The sequence below is a fragment of the Triticum aestivum genome, chromosome 3A, assembly GCF_018294505.1.
Source record: "Triticum aestivum cultivar Chinese Spring chromosome 3A, IWGSC CS RefSeq v2.1, whole genome shotgun sequence".
Classification (NCBI taxonomy): domain Eukaryota; kingdom Viridiplantae; phylum Streptophyta; class Magnoliopsida; order Poales; family Poaceae; genus Triticum; species Triticum aestivum.
In genome coordinates, this window is record NC_057800.1 from 17,695,051 (window position 1) to 17,705,237 (window position 10,187).

The 10,187-nt window shown below is 41.8% G+C and overlaps 1 protein-coding gene and 1 pseudogene across 1 annotated transcript; both read left to right on the forward strand.

Moving 5' to 3' along the window:
• The first annotated feature begins 5,813 nt into the window (after nt 1–5,813).
• On the forward strand, nt 5,814–7,018 carry LOC123056632 (E3 ubiquitin-protein ligase SINA-like 7). Its single transcript, XM_044479964.1, has 2 exons — nt 5,814–5,927; nt 6,224–7,018. Exons 1-2 carry the CDS (start codon nt 5,814–5,816, stop codon nt 7,016–7,018), a joined length of 909 nt encoding a protein of 302 aa, XP_044335899.1.
• A 1,487-nt stretch (nt 7,019–8,505) lies between these two features.
• LOC123056633 (E3 ubiquitin-protein ligase SINA-like 7) lies at nt 8,506–9,695 on the forward strand (annotated as a pseudogene).
• The last annotated feature ends 492 nt before the right edge of the window (nt 9,696–10,187 follow it).

Below are 10,187 nucleotides of genomic sequence, written 5' to 3' on the forward strand. Positions count from 1 at the left end.
TAGCAATTTAACCAAACAATTTTAGCCTTCACGTGGTGTAGCTCCAAGGCTCAATCTCCAATGCTGGTTGTTGCTTTGTCAATGTCCCTGCTAGCTTCAATGGATATGTATCCATGGATGTTTATCCACCGATTGGGTCTGCCATGTGTCATTTTTTTCGTCAAACAAATCTCAGGTAGCCTTCTCTATAGCACAACTCGAGCGCTGATCTGTTGCATCGCAACAGCACGTCCGCCCGCAGCTCACGGACCCAACTGGGCCACACCCAAGACCTGGACCGCGATGGCCACGCGCCTGGAATTCGTGGCCTTCGCTCCGGCCTGTCGGCCGCGCCAGCGCGCATCCACGCGATGACAGTTCGCATGCCCACGCCCACGCGCCCGTAATACGTCGCCGCCGCTCGTCCAGTCTGGATCGTTCCGCCGAGTCACCGCAAAACTGCTGCCCAATCTGCCACTCTATCCGATTACTACTCGAAGAACATAACACCACCAATCTTGCCTGGATCGTAACTCGCCGGTGGATTCGTCCAGTATTACGACCGCTTCTCGCAGATATGTCGATGCTTCTTCTTCCTCTAGATCGACACAACATCGGCCTCCGAACAACCTAGCTCTAATACCACTTGTTAGAATAAATTCGAGGCATACCATCGATAATCTGAGGACCAAGCAATCACATGAGCACGACACCGAGATTTGTTAACGAGATTCACCGATATGGCTACATCCCGGGGCCTGACTACGAGCGCTCCTCCCCATGACACCGTCACAATACCGCACCCGGTCGCCCTGGACACCGGCACATGCCGCTGGCTTCCCCTGCGTTCCGGTGCTATTATGTTGGCATAGGTTACATCGTGTGTCTACCCCCGCTATATAAGAGAGGCCTAGGATACAAGTGTCCAATTGGACATGACTCCATATCCTATCTAAACACAATACAACTATAAGTCCAACTGTAACCTACCTTGTACACAATATTCGATACAACTCTAACAGTTATGAACCAATTAACTCTTTGAGAATTAAAGGTATGCCAATATACTCGACTACTATTCTCGTGTTGCTTTGCTATCTACTATTTTCATACCTGATTTGGCTTGCTTGTGGTGCCTTCTATTGTATAGATGCGTTGTTATGAACCATTGTTTGGACTACACCCCTAATATAAAATATCAAGTATTTGTAATGCTATCTTGTTATGCAAAATTTACTTAGACTTTTGATGACTTGGTGCATTTAGTTTACGTCGCCACACAGATTTGGTAGTAGCCATCAACCATCATGTCTTCTGGCCTGCAGCTTGCCAACCTCGCCTGTTCGAACTTCGAACCCAAGACGCCACTGCTTCTTCTAGGTCCCGCGGCTTGATCCCGCCAAGGTAACCATCTGTCCTCTCCCATATTGGACAAAGTTTGTAGGTTAAGTAATGGGATTTTATTCTTGGTGTTGTTGAGGAAGTCTTTGGCGTCTTGGCATGTAGTTTTAGTGACATGTGGTTATAATTAGTCAGTCGAGTAACCCACATAGGCTGTTAATCTGAAGTCAAATTACACATTACTTTTCAATTTTTTCTTCTAGGGATTATTGAGTACCCTATACTTATCTCTGCATCTATTCTCGGTGTCATTTTCTGAATTTGGTAAGGTGTATCTTTTTTGGCAAATAGAGTAGGCTGGAGGAGGAAGCAGAGAGGGAGATGGGAGAGGGAGAGGAGATCTCGGCCTGCACACTGCACCTCGCGTCTCCCACAAGCTACAACAACGGGAGAACCGTATACACAGCATCCTTCTCAAAGCCTGCAGCTACTGCCTCCCCAAGCAATGCCAACCTGCAGCAACAAGGTGAGCTACGCTCTCTTTATGTAATACATATTTCATTCTATTATGTCCCTCTCTTTAATCTTCCGATAGTGAATAGGTTGGATTATAATAGAAATAGCTGATTTGATTATCCCTTGAAAGAAATATCTCGTATGCAGTCCTAAGGTGAAGTAAACAATGGGTTTTTGGGACAAAGCAAAGAGCATCATAAATGAAAAATAAATAAAATTGTGTCTAAACAATCACACTATTTCTATTACCATCTAACCGGTGCTCTTTTCATTATCTGATGAATGAGATAGAATAGTTGTAGCTGCTTAATTCATTTGTGATCAATCATGGTTTGTCATTTTTCGTTGCAGGCACCTATTTCATATAATTATAGTTGCAACTAATAAGGTCGTCAATTTTACTGAGGTCCATAAGATAATAATATCTCCATTAAGATGTGCAATGAAACATCGAAGGTATGCCCGTATGTTTCATCCAGATTCTTTTTAAATGCCTCCTATTTGAGTGCATGCTTTAGGGAGAAGCCTATTTTTTTAATTTAAACTATGGAATGTGGTCACCTAAATGAGAATATTCTAATTGGTCACATCATTTTTTGTTTTCAATATTATAATGTATTCTAATTGTGAGATATGATCCACTGTCATATTATGCAAGTTATTTCTAACGCATTCTGATCATATTTTTATAATAGCTGCTCCTATATTTTTGTCAGTGCTTGTTGTACTTTTTTTAAATGTTTCTTGGTAGGATCAGTTGTAAATAGTGGATGAATGCATACCTTTTCGACCTTAAGCATTTGGTTATGGTGATGTGGTGTTTTCTCTTTACAGATGATCCTTCTTCTTTCTTTTTTTATTAAATAGACAAGTTGGATCCAGTGTGTATCCATATGCCCATGTGTGCTTTGGGTGAATATGAAATGAAATCTGGGAAAGTGGGCCTCTATTTGACATTGTAGCATGTGTCGAAATATAACCAACTTTGCAGTGTGTCGAAACATAACCAACTTCTTTCACATGATTCTTTGCTAGCAATTAAAATATCCTGAGCAATCTGGAAAAGAAATAGCTTAAATCGATGCATGTGTAATTAACTCCATATATTATTTGGAGGAAGCGTTCAATACATGCATGTTTTCTCAAATTAGGTTGCCCATGTTGTGTATATAAATGTGATGCTTCCTTCCATGACTAAATAGGCTGATGAGACCTTGTGGTTCCTTTTCCTTTTAAATTTCGGAGGCTTACATCCTTGTGATTCCTCATGAATCGGAAGGAGGAGCGCGGGCCGTAGAGACGGAAGAGGAGGTTGAGACAGCCATGGCGCCTGCTGCAATGACCACGGCCACTACATGAAAAGAAAGGTACTAACTAAACTACATCATATTCCTAGAATGTAGTAGCAGGTGAATTTCCTGCTTAGCACCCTGGAGTCATGGACAGATTCCAGGACTCCAGGCAATAATTTCAGTCCAAATTGCATTGCTTTTGGCATAACCAATTCCACTGCATTTTATTATTGCTTGGACCAACTGCTATGTACTGAACCTATTTATATCTATCTCATCCTTCTGATGTACTCCCTCGGTCCGAAAATTCTTGTCTTAGATTTGTCTAGATACGGATGTATCTAATACTAAAACGTGACTTGATACATCCGTATTTAGACAAATCTAAGACAAAAATTTTGGGACGGGGGGAGTAGCTTGCTATATTAGATTGGTCATTTACATACATATATAATCTACCTTGATATAGACCTATGACATTGTTAGGGTAAAATGGTCATTGCATTTAGATCCTTACAAAATTGAATGTTGTATGTCTGTCTCGGGTTTTTTATATCCATGGTGCTTTTCATTGGGATGCTGGTGTTTTAAAGGCATTAGGTTCCTGGTATTTTAAGCGAGAAAAATTGATCACATATGTCAGCTATTCATATTCATCTGAACTGATTAATTTATTTTGACTGTTGTTTCTTTCTACAGACAACAAAATCTATTAGGCCTACTCATGCTGGATTGGGCTCAGCCCGATTACAAAACAATAGCAAATGAGAGGAATACAAGAAGTCAAGAAGACCCTTCTCTCCATGTCTTAAGTTCCACACTACCTCGCCTGGATCCGGAACTGCGGCTACAGTGACCTCGACATAGTCTAGGTACAAACCCTACCCCTCTTGATGGATCTCGGTTGATGAATCTTGGTCGACTCTTGCCCCTCATGCCTCTCCCTGTTTCTCCTGCTTGCTCCTGCTCTTTTCCCTGCTTTCTTTTACCCAATGTTCATAAAATAGGAAAGAACCATGGAAAAGAACCCAATGACGCCCGCAGATGCGGTCACCGTCTATTCTGATATGTTTCTTATGCCTATATCCTCACTCTCCCACTCTTCATTTATCTGTCTGTCTATTTTTCACTTCCTTTTCCTTCCTAAATTTCTATTTGATATACCATGGACAGTTGACTCTGAGATGTGCAAGTAGTAGATGGGAACCAGTCCAAATACAATTTACTATATGTTGTTGAGCTTAATTTGGAAGAGAATCTGTTTGCCAATATTAATTTCTTGCTAATTGATACACATATGAGTACAGAGGATGTACCAGTCGTACGAGTAAATGAAGATACGGTGAAAATGTATAGGTTTGGTTCTACTCTACCCTCCACTATAAGTAACCAATGTGGTTGCTGATGTTTATACCATGATAAATCTCACTAGATACATACTAACAACAATCCTCTTGGTTTAAACTTGAAATTTACTAGGGATCCTTTTGGTTCTACTGTAGTTGTAATTGACATGCTGATTGGTTGGTTATTCAGGTAGACACCCAGTGGTTAAGACTGTGTAGTGAGCCATGCCTCTGTGAGAGGACCAAGAAAAGAAAGGCATGTTGTACCTACCCTACATTGACAGTCATTATTAGCCCATTGTGGTACTTTCTGATAAAGAATATATTTCATGACTGAGACATGAGATTTGGAGTCTCGGTTCTGATATGTACGAACCTCCTTTTATTTTGTCATGTTGCTGATAATTCTGATATGGGACTATTTGTTCTGTTTATGTATTAGAAATAATGAAATGGCCTATATGTTAAGTTATCCTATTTTAATTATATTATGTTGTTGATGATGTATGGTTTTGGAATTTGAAGGTTAACATTCAGGCTGTTGGTATCTTGAATCTTTTTTGCTTTCTCTGAACTTGATGCAAACAGTTTGTCCTATCTGGCAGTAACTTTGGCTTTTTGAAACAAATTTTGTCATGTGCTTTGCAAATTAATTATCCTATTGACTTAGTATACTCAGTATACCATGTTTTTGATATATGTCTACTGTTTGTAATCGCCACTAAACTCATTAGTCTTGAAAGAGTGCCATAATTTCCTTTGAATGTACAAGATTTATACATACTGGGTCATGGCACTTGGACGGGCAATGTGTGCCAAGGCGCGCTTCGGTCTAGGGCCACAATAACAACAATTGGTCAAGCTTTGTCAAGGCGGCAGGGATCAGGGAGTATCAGATATGTTCCTTTGCCTTCGAAATTTCAAGTGCATTGTCTATAGAGAAATCATTATATGCCATATATCTCACAGATTGTTTGCATCAGGTTGCCTATGAAGCTCATTGACAAGGCAGTTGAATGAAGCCACTTATTTGCATCGGTTATCTATGACTCTGTAGTTCGTTCTGTTTATCATGCTCATACTCTATCCACTGCCTCTCTCGCATTCACGCTTTTAGTATCAGACTTAATGTCAAGTGTCTTTTGTGTTCTCGTGAATGCACTAAACTTGATGCTGCCTTACGATAATGTCATGGTGATGTTGAACTCCATATTGTTGAACTCCATATTGTCTTGCTTCTACCATGTTAAAATTTCTTCTTTCTTTTGTTTTTTATCTTGTTTGAACATGTACTATAAACTTGGATTACTACTGACTTAACATTAACTGCTTGACCAAAATGATGGACCGGCACCCTTGTGCCAAGGCGCGATTCCGATCTAGTATTAGAATATTGAAGGACACCCTCAAGTGCCCTGTCTGCTTTGAGCCCCTCAACAATGCGATATATCAGGTAAATGTGCCAAGTGTATGTACATATTGACTTGTCTTTAACCTCAAGATTTCATTTCATTTATTTATTATATAAAGCTCAAGATAAAAGAAGATCTCCGATGAATCTACCGTTGGATGTATTTCTACTTGGAACGAAACTGTTTCTTCTGCAACGACATAATAGCTATGGTAGCTGAAGTATTGGAATGTGTAGCAGTAACCTATCTTCTTGTTGTGTAGTAGTACTATTTTCCTTTTGTATTTATGTTAAATGGTATTCTCACGGGGACCCAACTAATTGTTTGGTTTCTGCAGTGTTCTGAGGGGCACATCCTATCCAGGTCCTGCCATAACAAGATACTTGACAAGAAGTGCCACGAATGTTGTATTGAAACTTCCTTCAAGCGCTGCGCTATAATGGAACATGTCGTCCAGTCAGTCGCAGTTCCTTGCTGCAATGCCAAGTATGGATGCAGAGAGGGTCTTGCCTACTATCAGAAAGAAAGACATGAGCAAGTATGCCCGACTGCCCCATGCTTCTGCCCAATTCCCGGCTGCAGCTATGTTGTGCTGATACCCCTGCTCCTGGACCATCTCACCTTCAAGCACAGCTGTCCATCAACAGTCCTCCAAGATTTTGACACGTTGTCTCTCCGCTTCAAACCAGGCTTACATGTTCTGCAACGCCGCAGTAGGAGGACCAACTATATTTTCCTGCTCAACATGGACTCAGAGCCTTTTGGATATGCTATCTCAGTCGTCTGCGTCCAACCGAAAGTTACGCAACCCAAGTTCACATGTAGTTTGAATTATGACTACTCTATGACAGGTTATTGTGAAAGTTCAAGTTTCCAAGTAAGAAGTTCTTCACTCTCTGATGGGCTACTGACGGGCCCTGACTTAATTCTGCTCATGGAAAAGATTTCCGATGATCGAAATGGTATCATGCTCAAAACCACCATTCAACGGGAAGCTTGTTCTGGTGATTCTTACTATTCCAACGACGACGATTATGATGATGATGATGATGATGATGATGATGAACATGATGTTGACCATGATCACGCAAGGCTTCTGATGATACGTCATGCTCTTGAAGCACAGAAGTAAGAAGTCCCTATGTCCTTATGGTTCTGACAATGATGATGATATCCCTTTAAGATTTGACCGGGCTCTTCAACTGAAGTCCCTGTTTGACTGATGGGCCGATTGATCATCTTTAAGATTTGATCATGCTTGTGTATTCTGGAGGTTTGGGGTGCTGCATGGACTTGTTGTTATTATGCCTGTTTTTCACCGTTCTTGTTCCCAGGATATATGTATGTCGAGACTCTGTATGATCTTAAGTATTGATTCGGTTATTCAACAATGCGGCTCCTTTGTATGTATTTTTTTGTCCCAAACACATGGTGCAATGTGGGAAGCCGTTCGTGTTCTACTGAAAAACAAAGCAGTGTGTTATGTTTACATATCTCTGCATTATGTGGCTAGAGTATGAACCACTAACTTGCACTTATCCCGTTTCAGACTCTTGCACAAAGAACATGAATTCATCCTCTTGCAGTTCTGTGTGCACATGGTTGCAGATATCGGCTATATTGGACGATGGTAAGATGAAATGTTTTCGTGAATCATAAGAATATTTTTATGTAACTTTGCACGCAATGACGCAAAGACCAATTTGACTGTATGCAAGATTTTTTGTTTGTTTAAGAAAAGTGTATGCAAGAATGTGAAAGCGGTCAAAAAGTAATCAAAATTCCCCCGCAAAAAAAGTAATCAAAATTTTCAATTAGGGCAAAGTCCACACGGCCAGCTCATATCCAGCCCACTCTCTCTTCCACTCATACCCCAAGCTTGGCTGTGGGCTGGTCAGTCCCCTCACACTCTCACTCTCCCCCTCTCGGCCGGCGCTGCCTCGGTGGCTCCTGCGAAGCCCCGCCTGCCGCCTCCGTCGCGCTCGCCTCCTCTCCCCGCTCCCGTGCTACGGCGCGCGCATTCCGTTGGCGATTTTGCTGGCAAGGGAGAGCAGTCTTCTCCCCTCTCTCCCTGGTAGGCGAGGGTTGGAGGAGGCAGCTAACAAATCTCCGACCGCGCCGCCAGCCGGAATGGCAAACCTCGAGGCCGGCCATGGCGACTAGGTCCTGCAGTTGACAGACCAGGTGCTAGTTCATGTACGGCTGCATTCCTCTCGATCCGGGGCCACACTGCTTCGCCATTGCTCATCTTTGAATTAGAATAAAATTTCTTGTTTTTCAGTCGCATATGGATCGCTGCTACTCTTGTTACAGATGTGAAAGCGGTTCAATATTTTGTTTCACGAAACAAGAAATATAACAGATGTGAAATAGCAGTGAACAAGAAATGCTTGTTTGGTTGCTTTTCCTCTTGCTGTTTTGCCCCAAAACAATTGTTTTTCTAGCTTATTATGCTTACTAGTGTAAGCTTGCATTTCCATGACTTTTATCTTGTGGAACAGGAGAACGGAGCGGTGAGATTTTGCTGATTAATAGTAGTTTTGGATCTCGGTTCCTGTCTGAAAGACCAGCAGCACACAGCAAGCAAGTTTGTGCTGGTACACTTGAGTTTTGTTGGTCATGGACGCTAGTGAATCCGACAAGAGAGATTGGCTAGAGAAAGAACCTTGGATGAATGTCAGAATATTGAAGGACACCCTCAAGTGCCTGTCTGCTTTGAGCCCCTCAACAATGCGATATATCAAGTAAATGTGCCAAGTGTATGTACATATTGACTTGTCTTTAACCTCTCATTTATTTATTATATAAAGCTCAAGACAAAAGAAGAGCTCCGATGAATCTACCGTTGGATGTATTTCTACTTGGAACGAAACTGTTTCTTCTGCAACGACATAATAGCTATGGTAGCTGAAGTATTGGAATGTGTAGCAGTAACCTATCTTCTTGTTGTGTAGTAGTACTATTTTCCTTTTGTATTTATGTTAAATGGTATTCTCACGGAGACCCAATTAATTGTTTGGTTTCTGCAGTGTTCTGAGGGGCACATCCTATCCAGGTCCTGCCATAACAAGATACTTGACAAGAAGTGCCACGAATGTTGCATTGAAACTTCCTTCAAGCGCTGCGCTATAATGGAACATGTCATCCAGTCAGTCGCAGTTCCTTGCTGCAATGCCAAGTATGGATGCAGAGAGGGTCTTGCCTACTATCAGAAAGAAAGACACGAGCAAGTATGCCCGACTGCCCCATGCTTCTGCCCAATTCCCGGCTGCAGCTATGTTGTGCTGATACCCCTGCTCCTGGACCATCTCACCTTCAAGCATAGCTGTCCATCAACAGTCCTCTAAGATTTTGACTCGTTGTCTCTCCGCTTCAAACAAGGCTTACATGTTCTGCGATGCCGCAGTAGGAGGACCAACTATATTTTCCTGCTCAACATGGACTCAGAGCCTTTTGGATATGCTATCTCAGTTGTCTGCGTCCAACCGAAAGTTACGCAACCCAAGTTCACATGTAGTTTGAATTATGACTACTCTATGACAGGTTATTATGAAAGTTCAAGTTTCCAAGTAAGAAGCTCTTCACTCTCTGATGGGCTACTGACGGGCCCTGACTTAATTCTATCCAAGGAAAAGATTTCTGATGATCGAAATGGTATCATGGTCAAAACCACCATTCAGCGGGAAGCTTGTTTTGGTGATTCTTACTATTCCGATGACGACGATTACGATGATGATGATGATGATGAACATGATGCTGACGATGATCACACAAGGCTTCTGATGATACGTCATGCTCTTGAAGCATAGAAGTAAGAAGTCCCCATGCTCTAATGGTTCTGACGATGATGATGATATACCTTTAAGATTCGACCAGGCTTTTCAACTGAAGTCCCTGTTTGACTGATGGGCCGATTAATCATCTTTAAGATTTGATCATGCTTGTGTATTCTGGAGGTTTGGGGTGCTGCATGGACTTGTTGTCATTATGCCTGTTTTTCACCGTTCTTGTTCCCAGGATATATGTATGTCGAGACTTTCTATGATCTTAAGTATTGATTCTGTTATTCAACAATGCGGCTCCTTTTTATGTATTTTTTTTGTCCCAAACACATGCCGTGGGAAGCCGTTCGTGTTCTACTGAAAAACAAAGCAGTGTGTTATGTTTACATATCTCTGCATTATGTGGCTAGAGTATGAACCACTAACTTGCACTTATCCCGTTTCAGACTCTTGCACAAAGAACATGAATGCATCCTCTTGCAGTTTTGTGTGCACATGGTTGCAGATATCGGCTATATT

Bases quoted from the DNA above. Each gene is read 5' to 3' on its own strand.
- LOC123056632 (XM_044479964.1), top strand. From the start codon at position 5,814: ATGATGGACCGGCACCCTTGTGCCAAGGCGCGATTCCGATCTAGTATT. The intron at 5,928-6,223 runs GTAAATGTGCCA...TGGTTTCTGCAG, and splicing joins TCAACAATGCGATATATCAG to TGTTCTGAGGGGCACATCCT.